A 19,293-nucleotide genomic window follows, 5' to 3' on the forward strand; every position below is an offset into this window, starting at 1 on the left:
TTGATTGTTTACTTATTTATATATGATCTCTTTTATGAATATTATATTATTGTTAAGCAACACACACGCTAGCAAATATCATAATTTATTTTGAAAAACTGTTTATTTTGGACATAAATTGATTAAAAAAATAGGTCTAAACATTTATAATTTATGCTAATTTCATACTTTAGCTTCACTATTTTCACGCTTGTGAATGTTTTTCACACATGTCTACAATTTTAAATTTTATGTTTTTAACTCTACTGTAACCAGATTATCTTAGTATGTACTTTGCTATTTAATATCTAAAACTCTTTACTCATTACAAAATGCTCAACCATTCATCTTTCAATTAATTTGTATGCAGTTATGTAAATGTCTCAATCGTTTTCTTAAAGTTTACAACAAACAATTAAACAAATATTGTTTTAATTTTATTATTTTTTTACCAAACAAACAAAAGTTTTAAAAAATTGTTCAAGTTCGTATTGTGTTGCGGGTCGAATCGGGTTGACGTGCAAAAAAACAAGTCGAGTCACGGATCGGCTCATTTTTACTCCGGTTCAAAAAAATTGGATTCAGATAAGATATTTTTTGCGTTGGGTAAGGTCGGTCAAAAAATATCAGACCCGTTTTGCCACGTGTAGCCACAACGATCTCTATTTATTTCTTCATAACTCACTGACTCACTTCCTTTGTTTTAGTCACAATAACAATGGCAAAGAAGGAGTTGTTGAAGGAATACGAAGGTGATGAGTCCAACAAGAAGGAAGTGTCTCGCAGTGACTTCCCTCCAAACTTCTTCTTTGGCGTGGCCACTTCTGTCTATCAGGTTCTCTTTCTACCATCACCTCTGCAGTCACATTTTCTCGTTTGTTTTTATTTATATTCTGACAAATTATGATCTGGGTATTTCCTCATTTTTACTGTCTTATTGTAGATTTTACAAAAAGAAATCAGCTTTGTTATCCATTTTCTCACAAATTACGATATGGGTTTTGTGTTACAATTTTCCAAGCCTTTTTGGTTGAACAGTTTTGATTTCTTGTTGGAAAAAAGAAGTGTAAATTGATCATAATTTTTTTTTTTTATCAAATTGATTTCTTTGGGTTCCTCGTATCATGTGATTTCTATGAATTTATTATGTTGTTATGGGCTGTTATATCTGAAAGGCATGCTTGCTGCTTCCTCTCTTTTTAGTTTTTCTTATGCTCTCTTTTTGGCCTTTTCTGGCATAGTTTTTTGTTGCATACTATTGTGCAAAATCTAAGTGATTGGTGTCATTTAATTAAATTTTTGGAAGAACTCTATCTTTGATATATGGCTCTACGTTTCAAAGGATCATCTTTCTCAAGTATGAGGAAGGGTATGGACACCTAGGTGAAAAATCATCATTTTTAGCAGAAATAGAAGTTACAGCCTCCCAAGTAGGGGACACAACACACAAGTGCATGCACAGTATTCTCCTTCGTGATGTTTCCTTGATATGTAATGGAGGTTTTATAGCACATGAGAGAGAGAGAGATAGAGAGAGAAAGAGAGAGAGGAATCATTCTTGGAAACTAAAGTATGTGAAACTAAATGAATATCAACTCTAACTGCAAAATGTTTCTTTTGGAAACGTTAATAAGAAAAGTAGCTTGTCTGAATTTTTTTTTTTTGGTTGGTTAATTAGTTTCCATAAATAATGGAAAACTCACACTTTTTTAATTTAGTCTCCTTGTTGATTTTTTGTAGGTGGAAGGAGCCTACAAGGAGGGTGGTAGGGGTCCAAGTATTTGGGATGCTTTTTCACACACTGAGGGTAATTCTCTCTCTTTTTTTTTTTAAAAAGCTTATAACAAATTCTTGCATGACAAGTTTTGGGTTGATGTGGATGAATTTTATTTTCTGCATTTTTTGAAACTTATTTGTCCGTCCTTTTGTTTTGTTAGGAAAGATCATTGACAAAAGCAATGGTGATGTGGCAGTGGATCAATATCATAGATACAAGGTTAGTAACAATGTATTGAGTGACTCACAGTTATTTTATTCCTTTGTGGTTGATTGCCCTTGTAGTGCTTATATAGTAATTAGCCCCGTTTTAGATACTTATAACATAATTATGCTAGTTTGAGATTTGTCTTTTTTTTCAAGTGGATGCACCATGTGTCCTGTGGGCTATTTGACTTATTTGATCCCAATTCCAAATCTAAGAGAAACACCATACGCTGTGAAGAAACATCTGTCACATAAGCCATAAATTTTTTTTTTTTTTGGGTGTGTGTGAATATAAAGTATTTCATTAAATGATTGTTGATTTATAGAGGATTTAGATCAAAATCCATAATTTTTTCCTATTATCACTAATTTGTTATTTATTAATATGAATCATCATCATATATATATATATATATATATATCTTTCTTACTTATCAAAAAAAGAAAGGAATATGAATAATCATCCTTCACAAATGACATTTCATATTTCCCAGTTCTACATATAAAACTTCTCAGTGCATTACACCTGTTCAAACATTTTTTATCTCTTATTATGCAGTTTGGCTTTATTGGCATGTTTCATCACCTTTTAATGCATTCCTGATTGTGAAATGGAAGTATTGAGCAGTTTGATCTCTAGCTAGATGCTTGTTTTTCTGTAATTTTTTCAATACTAATGTTTAAGCTTTTCTATTTCCAAACATAGATGGAAGTAGCCAAATCGATGTGATACACACACACACACACACACACACACACACACACACACACACACATGAACTGTGACGTAAACTGTGACCTTAAATAAGATAGAATGGAGGACAAGGATATATGTTAGCTAATCCCAACCAGTTGTAAACTGTGACTTTAAATAAGATAGAATGGAGGACAATGATATATGTTAGCTAATCCCAACCAGTTGGAAAAGGATCCTTGGAATCAACCTAAATTTGGTTAGGATTAAGGCCTCATCAAGTTTACTTGAATTTGTGTATGTATAGTTGTTGTATGTGGACATTGATCCTTTTCCCTTGGTATATTGGAAAACAAATTTGATTCATATCACTTTTATGTTCTGTTTTAAAGTTGCATTAGGTTTAGATTATTTGATTCAATACTGATATACAGGAAGATGTTGAACTTATAGCCAAGTTGGGATTCGAATATTATCGCTTTTCCATATCATGGTCTCGTATCTTCCCTGGTATGTCCTTTTATTACAATGTTTAATGCATTTTATAATTAATACTTTTTCATTACTGTTCAGGAAGAGTATATTGGTTGTACATATGATTAGTGATTGGAACATACTAATTATTATTATTTCCTTCTGAGTCCTCATCTAGTTGTTTACCTCCCTTCTTCCCATATCCCTGCTTGGCACTTAGTCTTAAGAAGTATGAGTTTTAGTTGAACCAGAGTTGAACTAATTTGGATTACATTAGGAATTTATGTACACGATATATCCATATCCATTTGGGAATCCAGAATATAAGAAAGAATCAATCAGACGGCATGCAGGAGGCTTAGTTCATATATTATGAAATGAGTCTGTAAGGCTGGGGTCATCCATGTGCATTTGACGCAACTTGAGTCGGTCTAATGTTGTGGTAGCATTTGAGACAGGCAGTTAATTGTTAAATTTTCTTCATTTTTTTAAGTGAAAATAAAATGGAGAACACTTAATTACAATCTTAAGTTCAAAAAATCAAGATAATCCAAAATAGAGGACTAATGGACTTGTACAAGCACTCTCATCCAATCATACAATGATCTCAAAAACAAAGACTTTAGCACAGTCCAAGTAGTCTACCCATTAAATCTCCAAATAAGATAGTACAACTATTTTGTCAATTTTCTCTACTTACATGGGCTGACTTTAAGGGTCTATTTGTTTTGGCTTCAAACCATTTCACGAAATCATTTTCCGTAAAATCGTGTGTTTGGTTGCGCATGGAAAATAGAATTTCCGAAAATGCATTTCATTTGACCGTAAAAATAAAGGCTTTGACCCGGAAATCATTTTACGTTTCTATTTTCATTTCAAACCATTTCCGGACTCAAACTCGCAAAGAGAGAGAGAGAGAGAGAGAGAGAGAGAGAGAGCACAAAGAGAGACTACAGAGAGTGAGATCGAGCTTGCGCTGTTGAGCTCAGACCACCACTCCAAGCCCAGACGCGCTATCGAGCTTGCGCCAGCGAGCTTGCGCCAGCGAGATCTAGCCGCAAGATCGCGCCGTCGAGATTGTGCTAGGGAGATCATCCCACCGAGATCACACTGTGAGATTGCACCCCACTAGATCGCACCGGACCGTCATCGTCGTCGCCGTCGCCTCCTTCAGACCCCCTTGCTGATATCGCCGCTATCAGACCGACTCGCCCATCTCGCCTTCTTCAGATCCACTTCTCTCAATCTATCTCTCCCTCTCCATCTCTCACGATCGGTGCTGATGAAAAGAGAGAGACTGAATTTTTTTGGTTATGTTTTATGGTAGATTTGGTTTATATATTCACATTTTCTATTATAATATCTGTTTGGAAGCTAAGAAAATGTGAGAAAATGTGTTTCCTGGAAAATTTTCAGAAACACATCCAAACACTTGAAATCATTTTCATTTCCGAAAAATATTTTCAGTTGAAAATATTTTACACCTTGAAATCATTTTACATTGAACCAAACGCACCCTAAAAGTTGACTAAAATTTAAAGAATTTAGAATTTGGGATATCTATAGTTCACATCTCTGAGCAAAGAATTCAGGTAGGACTTTTTTATAGAATTTCAGGCAGAAGTTGGCCTCTTTTAGTATATCTTTACATTAGCACAATGTGCACGTCTATTTTTAAATATAAAAAAATTGTAATAAAAATTGTATTGATGAAACTTAAAATAGATGGAATAGGGAATGATTGAAGTATGCAGATTGTATACCCATCAAATCCCTGGTGGGGATGTCTTATTTCAGTTGCTATATAAGTTCTGATTTTATGAAATAGATATGGAATAGGTGCTTTCTTTTTCATTTTTATGTTTTTTTTGTGTGTGTAACATACATTTTGATCAGGTCGTCATAGATGAGGCATATTTTTGTGATAATAGCATGAAAATTATTTAGGTTGACACAAAAGGGGCGATGCTATGCCTCTATTCATATATATATATATATATAGAGTAGAGTTCAGGGCCATGTCTTCTAATACATGAAGCTTTTCTTGAAATTTCTTTTTCTATAAAGTATATATGCCTTCTTTTGGTCTATTAGGCACAATCATTACTTAAATGGTTGAAATAAAGATGTTAGACCCTTAATGAAGACAAGTTGTATGACTATGTATATTCACCCTTCAATTTGTCCTTTTAGGAATAAGTGGTTTTGACACCTCCAATCCCAGGTTTTCATGCTATACCAATATTGACATGAAAAACTATGCTGATTAGTTTTTAGTAAAAATTACACTTTACCACCCTAAACTATACCGCAAATTACACTTTGCAGTTTGCACCCTAAACTTTCAAAATGCACGATTAGCACCCTAAACTATAACGCATGTTACACTTTTCACCATGCCGTCAATTCTTCCGTTATCTTCAATGGCATCACATGAAAAGACCCAACTGCCCCTCTTCTTAACCCCTTAAAAACATATGAGAAATTACACTTTATAACTCTAAACTATACTCTCAATTACACTTTACAACCTAAACTTTGGTTTTCCATCCAAGATAGTGGCAAAATTAATGGCAGGGTGCAGAGTGTAACACATGTTATAGTTTAGGGGGCTAACTATGCATTTTGAAAGTTTATGGTGCAAAGGGTAAGTTGGGGTATAATTTAGGGTGATAAAGTGAAATTACGCCCTAGTTTTCACCTCATATAGGTTGAGTTTTACGAAAATTGCTTTCATCATTTTTGCGTTTTATTTTCAGTGCTGCCTGAGCTTAGTTATAATGATTAATGGATTTTTCCATGGTTTTCTTATCGTTGCAGATGGTTTAGGAACCAAAATCAATGATGAAGGGATTAATTACTACAACAATCTTATTAATGCTCTTCTTGAAAAAGGTATTAATTTATAGTTGATTTCCCTTTAGTTGCACCAACAATGCGTAATTGACAGCATTGTTCCTGCAGGTATCCAGCCTTGCATAACTTTGTACCATTGGGATCTTCCTTTGCATCTTCACGAGACAATGGGAGGGTGGTTGAATAAACAAATTGTGTAAGTATTGTCATAATAAAATTATTAGTTTTCAGAAATCTTGATATAAACCGTTTCTTCCATGTTGATTAATATTTTTATCATTTCAGTTGAATGCATCCAGTAGTTCTAAATATATTAAAAATCATAAACATGCTGACCCGAATTTACACTTTGTTTGTTGATCATGGCTTTCTTATTTGTATATCTCTTCTTGATGGAAATCAAGATCAAATAATTGAGAACCTGAATTAGAATTGAATTAAAATTAAGAATCAAAGCTGGAATTACAGAGAAAATAACTGGTGAAACAGAGTTTCTGTCCAGGTCTGAAACTAAGTTAAAAGTTACATCAAAAACTGATTCTACTCTTACATAACAAGTCTATTTATAATCTTTAACTACTAGGGAATAAGCTAGCTAATAGTTACATCTAGTTAGACTATCACAACATAGGTCAAAGCTGAATTAATGAGGATATATGGCAGATCTAAGATGTCAAAATAAGGCTGCCTGCCCTAAAGGGTCAGAAATGGTGGCTGGTTGTTTTGGCTTAGGAGTAGAGAGTGGCTGGTTGACAGTCCTAAGAGTGTGTGTGTGTGTGTGTGTGTGTGTGTGGGGGGAGGGGGGGGGGGGTTGGTTGGCTGGACTAAGGTAGAGGGTGACTACATCATACTCCCCTCCATAAAGGAAACTTGCCCTCAAGTTTCAATTGGAAAATAAGGTTTCAAGTGCTTCACATTGAAGGCATTAGAAATGCTTAGATGAGGGGGTAGTTGGATTGTGTAGGCATTGTCATTGATTTTAGTCAACACTTTGCATGGACCTACTTTCCTTGCTACCAACTTGGAATAGGAGCCTTCAGGACACCTTCCCTTAGTTAAAATCACCCATATGAGGTCCCCTTCCTTGAAAATTAATCTCCTTCGATGAATATCAGCAACAGCCTTGTAGTTAGTATTGGAATGTTCAATTCTCTCCTTGACTTGTGCATGGATTTTTGTTGCTCTTATATTCTACTTCTTAGAAAGTGGCAAGGGTGCCAAATCTAAGACACTCAAGGTTTATTCTCATACACAACTTCAAAAGGAGATGTGTTAATAGCCCGATTAAGAGAACAGTTGTAAGCAAATTCAGCCAAAGGAAGGATACTTTCCCAATTCCTTGGATTTTCACCAATCAAGCATCTTAAGAGATTCCCAAGACTTCGGTTGATAACTTCAGTTTGACCATCCATTTGAGGGTGAAAATGAGTGCTAAAGCTCAATTCAATTCCTATCTTTTGCCATAGAGTTCGGCAAAAAATGAGCAAGAAATTTAGCATCCCTGTCGGAAACAATAGAGGGGCACACCATGAAACTTCTAGCCTTCTTTGAAAAATAAAACAGCCACATTGAAAGCATCCGAAGTCTTCTTGCATGGAATGAAGTGGACCATCTTGGAGAAATGATCCACTACCACCATGATTGAATCATTCTTTCATTGTGTAGGTGGAAGGCCAAGAACAAAATCCATACTAATACATTCCCATGGTTTACTAGGCACTGGAAGAGGTAAATACAGACCTGCATTGGTGGCTGTACCGTTTCCTTTTTGACAAACTTAGCACCTTTGAACATGCCACTCAACATCTTTAGTCATTTCTGGCCAAAAATAGTCTTGTTTAAGGGATTCTAGGGTCTTTGATTTTCCAAATGCCCCAAATTATGTTGTCAACAATCATTAACTCTCTTAGAGAACATTTAGACAAACATAATTCCAGCCCTTTGAAAAGAAATCCATCCTTCAACCAAAAGTCAGACTTGGCAGGTTGCTGTCCCTGCTGCAATTGTTGGTATAGATTACCTAAGTTTTGCTTCGTTCAACTTCTCACTAAAGAATGCTATGGGATGTCCTTCTTGGCTAAGGACACACCATTTCCAACTCCTGATGCATCACAATTAAGCTCAAATATCTTTTCAAAATTGGGCAAGGCAAGGATAGGAGCTTCGGTTAACTTCCTCTTTAAAATTTGGAAGCTTTCTTGGGCTTCATCAATCCAAACAAAGGACTTTTGTTTGAGACAATTGGTGAGAGGTGCTGCAATGGTGCTGAAATTGCTGGGGAAAATGGGCTTTTGCCTTTATTTTAAAAAAAATCTAGCACAATGTCCCTGTTTTGAAACTATTTAGCAGAATGTCCTAATCTTTAAAACTCAATTTTAACAAAATCGAGTTCTGTATAAAACTTGATGTCCTCAAAATCGAGATATATGTAAAGTTTTAAGTGAAACTCAACATTACTAATGTTGAGTTTCACTTAGATTTTCAAAAAAATTAAGTGGCAAAATATGCATAGAATTCGACTTTTTTAAAGTCGAGTTCCACCTGTAACTCGATTTTGTTAAAATCAAGTTTCAAAACAGGGACATGATGCTTAATAGTTTTAAAACTGGAACATTGTGCTAGATTTTAAAAAAAAAAAATAAGGGCAAAAGCCCATTTTCCCCTAAATTACTAATAAACCTTCTATAAAAGGTAGCAAGACCATGGAAACTCCTCACCTCATGCACACTAGAAGGTTTAGGCCAATCAACAATTGCCTTAACCTTGTTTTCATCCATGAACGCTTCTTTGGAAGATGCAACATGCCCCAAAAACACCACTTGATCCATCCCAAAGCTACACATTTTCACATTACCATAAAACTTTTCTCTCCTCAAAATGTTGAGCACAAGCTGCAAATGTGCCAAGTGATCCTCCAAACAGCGGCTACACACCAAACTATCATCAAAACATGCCACAACACCAATCCCTAACAGTAGTTGCAACATTTGTGTCATCATCCTCATGAAAGTGATAGGTGCATTTGTCGAACCAATGGCATAACAAGCCATTCAAATAATCCATGATGCATCTTGAAGGCCATCTTCCATTCATCTCCTAGGCGAATTCTAATTTGATGATACCCACTTCGCAAATCAATCTTAATCAATCTTGAAAAACATCTTTGAACCCCGCCAAGCAATCTAGCATGTCATCCAATCTAGGAATTGCAAAACAATACTTGATTTTGATCTTGTTGATAGCTCTACTATCCACACACATCCTCCAAGAGCCATCCTTCTTAAGAGTTAAGAGAGTGGGTACTGCACAAAGGCTAATACTAACCTGAATGTAGCCTCTATCAAGAAGCTCTTGAACTTGTTTTTGCAACTCTTCCTTCCCCTTTGAAGCCATACGATATGCTGGTTTGTTTGTAAGGGGTGCTCTCGGTACCAAATCAATGGCACGTTGAATGTCTCACATAGGAGGTAAGTCGGGAGGTAACTCATGGGGAAAAACATCACCATATTGTTGTAATAACTCAGTGACAACACTAGGAACATCAATTCCAGCCACTGTGTTGACTGGAATTAATGCCAAAATGCAGCCACTATCTCGAGTTTCTTGAATGATGTTTTTAGAAGCTAGTAAAGAGGTTGTAGAGGATTTAGAAGTCACCTTTTCCTTTATTGGCAGCAAATTAAATTGTTGATTGTCTTTGCTTAAGGTATAGGTGTTCTTCTTCCCATCATGCATCATTTGGTGATCAAATTGCCAAGGTCTTCCAAGAAGGATATGACACACATCCATTGGTACTACGTCACACCAAATTTCATCAAAATATTTCTTCTTGATAGAAAATGGCACCAAGCAACGCTTTGTTACTTTCACCTTATTACCCTTCTTGAACCAATAGAGTTTGTAGGGATATGGGTGATCTTGAGTGGCAAGCTTCAACTTATCAACCACCTCTTGAGAGATCACATTTTCACAACTTCCCCCATCAATGATCATACTACAAACTCTTCCTCCAATGCTGCAAGCTATATAAAAAAATATTGGTTCTCAACCAATCTTCTTTGGATTTGAATTTAGGAGCAAGAAGAGTCTTCCTCATCACAAGTGTCAAGCCCTCTTCTTCTTCAAAATCACCACCAACCTCATTTGAAGGTTGATCAAAAATGGGTTCTCCATCTTCACGTTCAAGCTCTTTTACTTTCTCCAACATAATAGCCTTCTTCCTACAATCCAAAGATCTATGCACGGCTCTCTACACTTGAAATGTTTGAAAGTACCCACTTGTTGCTGTCTACCCCAGCCAACAGTGGCTGTTTGGGACTGTTTTGGGGCTGTAATAGCAGAGTTAGGACTTGCTGGTTGCTGACCAACCCCAGAGGTTTCTCCTTTCCCATTTGTACTTGAATTCCCAACCTTATATTGGTTAGAAATCCCCTAACCAGACCTGGAACCCCACTGTCCAGACCTTAAAGCTGGCCTAGTTTGTTGCTTCTCCACCAGTAAAGCCCAGTTGTAGGATTCCGACACGTTCCACAATGATTGAAGTCTTAGGACATCTTGTATGGATGGCTTCAATCCACTCAAGTACCTTGCAACCATTTGTTCTTCACTTTCATTCAAATCTACCCTTACTACAAGTTGGTGAAATGCCTCTATATACTCCTCTACACTTCCTTCTTGCTTAGGGTTATGTAGGTCTTTGTAGAGTGATTGGGTGTAGTTGAAAGGAAGAAATTGCTCAAAGAGCTTTTTCTTCATCTTCTCCCAACTCTTGATCTTGACTTTACCACTTCTTTGGCGAGAAATTTGTAATTGTTCCCACCAAGCGGAAGCTCTCCCTTTAAGGCGAATAGCAACTAGCTTCACTTTCTTTTTATCCATAACTGCATAATAATCAAACACACTCTCAACGGTGTTAAGCCAATCTACAAAGTCTTCCGGTTTGAGACTCCAATGAAATTCTGGAATTTCAACCTTGAAGTTATGGTCAAGCCTTGGCTCATTTCTTTCCACGAAAGGCCTACCCCTTGGAGGAACTCCAAAAGGGTTCTCAAAATGAGAATGAGAGTCATCAGACTCATCGGTAGCCTCATGAGGAGGCTGCATACGCTGCACCACCTCCGTATGTGACGCAACTTGTCTCCTTAATTCAGCAATCTCATCTCCTCTCTCTATATTTTGATTCCATCCACCATTCCTCCCCACACGAAGGTTAGCTTCAACTCCTTCCCCAACATCCATATGATTCCCCCTTATTCTAATTCTCCTTCTTTGGGCCATTAAAAGCTTCACAATCTTTGAATAAAATTGTAAATAGCAGCAACAGCACAAGTGATCAAATCTGTGATATTTGCAGCAGCAACACAGATTTGATTGGCACAAGGAACCTAAATCTGAATTCTAGTATCTTGAATGGAGGGAGAAAAAAAAAGAAACACAAGGAAGTCTAGGACTCAAATGATCTAATTATTTGGGAAAAAGGGGACCAGATCTGTGCTCTGATACCAAATGATGGAAATCAAGATCAAATAATTGAGAACTTGAATTAGAATTGCATTAAAATTGAGAATCAAAGTTGGAATTACAGAGAAAATAACTGGAGAAACAGAATCTCTGTCCAGCTCTGAAACTAATTTAAAAGTTACATCAAAAACTGATTCTACTCTTACATAACAAGTCTATTTATAATCTTTAACTACTAGGGAATAACCTAGATAACAGTTACATCTAGGCAGGCTATTAAGAAGTCAAAATAAGGGGCTGCCTGCCTGCCCTAAGAGTTCAGAAATGGTGGCTGGTTGTTTTGGCTTAGGAGTAGAGGGTGACTGGTTGACAGTCCTAAGAGTAGGGGGGGTTGGTTGGCTAGCCTAAGGTAGAGGGTGACTAGATCACTTCTGACTTGTCTTTGATACATGTCAAGCTCAGAGAAGCTGAAAATCTTTGTGGTTAAAATTTCTGGCTTGAGGGAAGATGTTACCATCTAGAAATAGAAACATTTCTGCTTTTTTATGCTTGTTTGGGAAAACATCTTACAGCTACAGAAACATGACGCTTTAAAGGGGATATGATAAATTTAGTAGGCACACTAAAAAACCTAGGAAATAAAGTAAAAATTTGTTATGCATAGGGAATATAAACTACAATTATCTTATCTTTGTGAAAAGAGATGCTTAACGTGCCACATGCAACCAATCAAGTATTGAATGGACACTTTTCTTTTCATAGTCTAAATAATGGCAAATGTGGTCTTCTTTGATTTATGCACAAGGAAGTAGTTATGCCTAATAACTATCAGTGAGCCACAGGACTTGAGAAACCATTTTATTTGATTTCTATTTCTATTTTCTTTTGTTCTGCTTCTCTTTTTGCCCCGGAAAATATAGTCGGATAAAAATTTCCAAAGTCTTATTCTTTATAGTACATGGTGGGAGGGAGAATCATGTAAAAGATTTAATATTAGCAATGGCATTAATGAGTTTCAGGAAACTTAGTACCAAATAATGTACATACTCATGTGCATATATACATACATACATACATATATATATATATATTGCCCATACATTTATTGGATTGCTTTTTATTCCTTTTGTTTCATTTCTATTAACAATAAATCTGGTTTTCATGTTTGGCATTCAGAAAATATTTTGCAATCTATGCAGACACTTGCTTTGCAAGTTTTGGTGATAGAGTAAAAATCTGGATTACAATTAATGAGCCCCTTCAAACTGCTGTGAATGGATATGATGTGGGGATCTATGCTCCTGGAAGATGTCAAGGTTCTTCAATAGAACCATATTTGGCTGCACACCACCAGATCTTGGCCCATGCAGCAGCTGTTTCAATATACAGAAGCAAGTATAAGGTATGCTGTTCAATTATGTATTAGTGATTGAGAACTTTGTCTTCTAAATAAGGATGGTGTGGTTATAGAGCTTAGTCTGCTTGGCTTTTCTCTTTATCAATCTTTGTCTTCTCTTGAGCATTGTAATTTTTAGAGTTTGATTGTAATTCTCTCTGAGTACACCCCCGGTGTATTTAGTTATGTTTTTATTAATAAATTTTTTTGTTACTTGTCAAAAAAGAATCAAGGTTTGTCATTATGTTCTGTAAATCATAACAATTAATATATTATGTCAAGAAAACTAAAGTAGTTTTTTTTTTTTTTTGGCACCATCCAGGATTACAGACATTATGGGTTATTACTTCTAATGGTTTCCAACCTTTTTCCCTCATCTGCTCAGTTTTACTGCCTATTCAAAGGAATGTGAATAAATTCATAACAAATTAGAAGTGATTAAAGCTGCTTAAAGTATCACCCTGGAGATATTTGTGGTTAGTATATATTAAATGGAGGCTATGGTTTTTGGTTTATTTGGAATATGTTGGGTTATGCCAAAGTTTGCTGTTGAGCTTCTTGCTTGCTGGCAAGGTCGATTTGGTCACCATCATAATGGATATATATGGATCGTTGATGTGGTGTATTGGGAAGGAAAGAAATAGTAGGTGTTTTGAAGATAGTGAGCGTTCTATGTTTGATCTCAAGTTATTCGTTTTTTAGAACCTTATTGGACTGGTTGTCAGTGTGGAGACCATTCCTTTTCTTCAACTTTGGATTTACTTGATTTATGTAATTTTTGTATTTGATTTGTACACCCCTGTATACTCCCTATGTACTTGGGATTCTCATTTTTTATATCAATAAATCTTTATTACTAATCAAATATATATATATATATATATTAAATGGAGGCATCTCCTCGTCTCTCACCTATGTACCTATGGCTAATATCATAGACCAAGGTCATATGGTATTTACCATTGACCTGGAACCTCATATTATTAAAGGATGCATCTTAGCTGGGTAATTAATGTAATAGTCATTATATCTTTACTGAGTAAAAGTATTTTCTGTATCATCCTTTACAAAGAGTCTCAGCAAAGACTGACTAAAATAGCATTGATGTGAGAGAATAAGCATCAGTGGCCATATTTGAACGATGTCAGGATGGAACAAAAACTAGGTTTGCTAAATATACTTCTGTTGTCACTCTGTTTGGTTATATTGGCTGTGGTTTAATAATTAATACGTTCCCAGACCCAGTGCTTTTTTTTTTCTTTTTTTAATTTTATAGTTACCCTAGACATCTCCATTGTAAACGCCAAGAGTACCCAGACCACAGTGTTTACAATGTAGAAAAATGATTTTGTCTTTCCAAAGTTCCATCATATATTGAATTTCATAAGTTGCCTGTACAGTTACTGTTTTTCTGGTCATCAATAAAATTGCCATTTGGGCTCTTTAATCATTAGAAGGATAACATCCCTTTTTTGCTCTTGCAATCCTTGCATTTATTCCAGGACAAGCAAGGGGGACAAGTAGGCTTGGTGCTAGACTGTGAGTGGGCAGAGGCTAATTCAGAAAAAAATGAAGATAAAACTGCTGCAGCAAGACGTCTTGATTTTCAGCTTGGATGGTACTTCCCTTTTGATCAATTTTACATTTAAACTCTTATCATTTAGTTTCTTGGTGATGTCGCATCTTAATTGAAAATACATAGGATGCTTATGTTTGCACCAATAAGAAACCACAATTTATGGGAAGTTCTTTTCATTAATTTGCATTAACTAAAACTTTTGGTTTAATTTTATGGTTTTAATTTTTATATGAAATGAAACATTATTTCCTCATCCAAATATACTACCTTGGATCTCCTAAGAAAACTTTGGGTCTTGTTCTTTTTAATTACCTGAATAGCAATATTTATGTAAATTCTAAATCAATTTATGGGATTGTAGTATGAAACAATGACCACTTTCCATCTCTCTCTCTCTCTCTCACACACACACACACACACACACACAAACAAAAAAAATTCTAGCATTTGTGCATCGGACTAATAATGTGCTTGATGAATAAAACCTGCTTAACCCAATAAACATATGAGATCCTCACAACTTTGTTGGATCACTTCAATAATTATTAGTTTCATGTATTGTATTGTAAATCACTGGACTTGCAATGTTAAACAGTTACTTTGGGGAGGGACTGGGACGAGATATATAAGAAAGGATTAGTTCACTAAAAATGACTCTTCAACCTCTTCAATGTCAATTTAAGTAAATTGGTTGAAATGACAAGATCAACCATGAGGAATACAAAATCTAGATATGCTAATTGATATGTATGTTTGTGATTGTTGCATGTCTGTCATACATCATACTACAAATACCATTTATCTCAGTTTTATATATAAATAACACTTTTTGGAAACATATTTAATCATAAATTTTGTGGAATACTCCACAAAATGTACTATCTAATGATCATAGGTGTAGACATTGTAATTCTTTTATTAAAAAAAAATAAATAATAAAATAAAATAAACACCAAACTCTGGTCTGGTTTAACCCTTTTAATATATAGGAAATTATACTGAAAATAATTATAGAATATCTGAGTTTCACCAGTTGTTCTTTTGGCATGAGATTAGCAAAATTTTAAAACAATGGTAAGTTATATTAGACTGGGTTTCACCAGTTGCTCTCTCTGCTTTCAGTTACGCTTTGTGTGTTTGTCTTGGAATATATTTCGATCATTCAAAGATCCATTCTTCTTGCCCTTCAGATTATTAACTAGCTACAATTAATGCTGGAACAGGTATCTGCATCCAATATACTTTGGAGACTATCCTGAAGTTATGCAAGAAAGGCTTGGAGATCGGCTTCCCAAATTTTCAGTAGAAGAAAAGGATTTGCTTAGGAACTCAATCGACTTTGTTGGTCTGAATCACTATACATCAAGGTTTATTGCTCATGTACCAGATAGCCCTGAAGAAGGTGATTTCTATAAAGCCCAACAGATGGAGAGAATTGGTAAACGTTGATACTACCTAGTATTTCATACTCATATTATTTTTTATGAGATCTTAGTATTTCATAGAAAAACTTATGTTGATGTCTAATGTTCTTTCTTTATCATCAGTTGAATGGGAAGGGGGTGAGAAAATTGGTGAGAAGGTATGATTCCTCTCTCTCTTGTTCGCAGATACAGATCTTGCAGTGTTTGTGAGTGTGCATATATCTTTAGATTATTTCTGGTCTGCTGAAAGATTTTATGTGGCAGGCAGCATCAGAATTTCTTTATGTTGTTCCTTGGGGCATTCGGAAGGTTCTCAATTACATAGCACAGAGATACAATAATCCTCCAATATACGTGACTGAGAATGGTATAACGAGGACATTTACCATCAGAAGAAAAACGGTTTATATTTTCAATAGATTTTCTTTGTAGAACTCTTATAGATGCACGCATAGTTGCTAATTGGATATTTCTAGGTGACTTTGCTTTTCCAGTTTGGCCAATTGGCTGATGCAGAATAATAGAACCTTAAACACACACTTCTATATATGAAGATATGATCAAGAAATATTTTGGGCTGATAAGATCTCTATTTATTGGTGGAAAATTACTTAATGCATCCATGTTAGGTGTCCCTCAGATTATAGTGCTGAAGGATATTTTCAATTATGCTAAAGTGGTCTTCTTTCACTTTCTCTGAACCTTTTTTCCACAACACATACAGGTATGGATGATGAAGATGATGAAACTTCTACACTTCATGAGATGCTCGATGACAAATTGAGAGTTGTTTACTACAAAAGATACCTTGCTGCTGTTGCTCAGGCAATCAAGTTGTGTTACTTCATTATATCATATTCTGTTTCAATTCCTGTCGAATAATAAACTGGTTCATTCATATTCTTCACTTGCAAGTACTTGGTAAATTGTGCACTAAGCCAATATTTGATGCCTGCTAATTATGCCAATGTTTGTCTATGTACATCACCATTCATCTTTATTTTATCAGAGATAAGTAGTCAACTGATTAATCCTAAATTTTGAATCTGTGCTACCATTACATGCTTGAATATATAAATAAATAAATAGAAGGGGGTGTGGGCTAGAAGAAGTTTGGCCACTAATTGCCATTTGAATTTTGATATTGCAATGAAAATACTTACTATTTAGAAATTGAAATTAGGTAAGCAAAATGCCTGTTTGGTTGTATTTTCATAAAAGAGATCAAATATTTTATAGAGAATAAAAAGGAAACTCAGGAACATTACGTTTCAATGATTTTTTTTTCCTTAAACTGAAAACAAAACAAAACAAATGAAAATAAGGAACAAAAAGAAATATCATTTTGATTTTCTGTGAAAAGTGGCTGTTTTCAAAACCATTTCTTGGAAAATGTGTTTGGTAGCACATTTTTGCACTGTTTTCTGTTTCCGTGAATTTTATTTTTAGAAACAGGAACCAAACAACCCAAAAAACTCTTGTAGGTATCTGAATACATTACACAAAATAGGTTCACTGGCTGGCTCTAGTTCGTTTTTGTTTTACCAGAGATAAATACAAATTAGCCTTTATAAAGTTAGCTTTCACCTTACACTACTTGTCTAAACAGAGACTCTCTTATGCTTTTTCGTATTGGTCAAACAAATGTGTTATAAAATCAATTTTGTTTATTGGATTTCTTGGACAGGGATGGAGTAGATGTCAGGGGATATTTTGCATGGTCATTACTAGACAACTTTGAGTGGAATCAAGGTTATACCAAGCGTTTTGGTTTGGTTTATGTTGATTACAAGAACGGTCTCTCTCGGCACCCAAAGTCTTCTACTTATTGGTTCTTGCAGTTCTTGAAAGGTGGTGAAGGGAAAAATGGCAAGAAAGACTAATTGACTTGTGCCAGTCTTCAATTAATTTTTGAAGCATATATAAAAAGCCTGGTCTTACAAATTGTCCAAACCTATTTGTGCTTATTAAAAGTGTTTTCAATTGAGTTTTTTGCCGTAAAGGACTTTAGGATTGTAAACTTGTGATCTTCATATCCTGTCCAGCAAAAAGAGAAAAAGTTTGCCTTATATCCTATATAAGTTATATCCTGTCCAGTACTAGCGATGGTTCCCAAAGCGATTGTATCCAATACAAGTTTGCCTTGTATCCTATATAAGTTATATCCTGTCCAGTACTAGTGATGGTTCCCAAAGTGATTTGTATCCAATACACATGTTGACCAATGTGCAAATTATGTGGTTAAATGTATCTCCATAGAACTCTTAAAAAGTCTTTTTGGGGTATGATGCAACTTTAGCCTATTTGAGTTTTTAGTTTTTTTTTAGTATTATTTATGCGTCTTATTGTACTATTCAGCTGGCTTTTAGCTTTTTTTTTTTAAATACTTTCAACAAAAAAATTTCAGTTTCAGTTAAATAAACTATTCATAAAGGGATTATCTATTAGGTCATAATGAATCACCATCTGATAGGTCATAATGAATCATCAGTGAGGCAGAGCCTATATAATGCTGCATGTCCTGATCCACGAATCAACTCACACCATTAGTCAAACATGAGCACAGTATGATGTATTAACCAAATTCACACTTCTGTAAACATAAAACGTTCAAGATTCTGCGTATATCTCAAACCTCACCAATTGAGCGGACGCCAAAAAGTCCGAAACCACCTTCTCCGAACTGCAGGTTGACATAATATTATCAATGTGAAAACTTGTAACCATACATTGATTTGTACAGCATTACCATGAAGATTCACATGATTTGATCAAATTGATTGAAATAAAACAAGAAATGCTTAAATTCATGCGTAACGACAGCTAAAATAGACACGTTAAATGAGCTCTCAAATATCACTTTTCCTACTTGTTCTTGACAGGAAACACATGATCCATGCAACACTTGTTATAAGACCCAACTAAAACATGTCACAATAATACAACTTTCTCCATTTTATATATTCTTTTTCTGCAGTAAACAGATAAATTAGCATTTCAATTGCAAATGATAATACTTTACAGATATATACATATAAATATAATTCACATTACAACACTATTGCTTTGTGTTGCTCAATGGAGCAAGGATGATTGTTGAGATTTCTTTCATTCGATGGTTCTATCAATTTAAAGTTAATGATTAAGTGTAAGCATATGAACGAGTCAATTATGAAAGTTTCAATTGCAATGTGACAGTTAAGGTCCCTATTTAACATCGCATTTATTTTACATGAATTATTATCTAGAAGCAAGGGCAGCGCTATGTATGATTCAAGGTGGTCACAAGACCACCCTGAGCTTGGATTTTATTTTATTTTTGTTATACCTTAAAAAATGAATTTTAAATTAATATGGATTGTTGACTGTTAGAATAATGTGGTCCAACATGATATTTTATGATGTCTCTATTATCAATAATTAATTATTCAAAATTTCTTGTGAAATT

At 34.9% G+C, this 19,293-nt stretch overlaps 1 protein-coding gene across 4 annotated transcripts; it reads left to right on the forward strand.

The window, feature by feature from the left end:
- Positions 1-664: 664 nt before the first annotated feature.
- On the forward strand, positions 665-18,130 carry LOC111996802 (beta-glucosidase 42). Of its 4 annotated transcripts, none has more exons than XM_065770010.1 (13): positions 665-814; positions 1,720-1,786; positions 1,917-1,975; positions 3,091-3,166; positions 5,951-6,025; positions 6,095-6,182; positions 12,623-12,848; positions 14,345-14,460; positions 15,645-15,859; positions 15,969-16,003; positions 16,110-16,212; positions 16,570-16,670; positions 17,533-17,798. In XM_065770010.1, the coding sequence occupies exons 1-13, from the start codon at positions 698-700 to the stop codon at positions 17,584-17,586; spliced, it is 1,332 nt and encodes a 443-aa protein (XP_065626082.1). In that variant the 5' UTR covers positions 665-697; the 3' UTR covers positions 17,587-17,798. The 4 variants fall into 4 exon arrangements, with proteins under 4 accessions (XP_065626082.1, XP_065626083.1, XP_065626084.1 ...); XM_065770011.1 differs by having other exon boundaries at positions 16,110-16,247; positions 16,570-16,678; positions 17,533-17,698; XM_065770012.1 differs by having other exon boundaries at positions 16,110-16,247; positions 17,533-17,698.
- The last annotated feature ends 1,163 nt before the right edge of the window (positions 18,131-19,293 follow it).

Source organism: Quercus suber, unplaced genomic scaffold, assembly GCF_002906115.3.
Source record: "Quercus suber isolate HL8 unplaced genomic scaffold, Cork oak 2.0 scaffold_123B, whole genome shotgun sequence".
NCBI lineage: Eukaryota > Viridiplantae > Streptophyta > Magnoliopsida > Fagales > Fagaceae > Quercus > Quercus suber.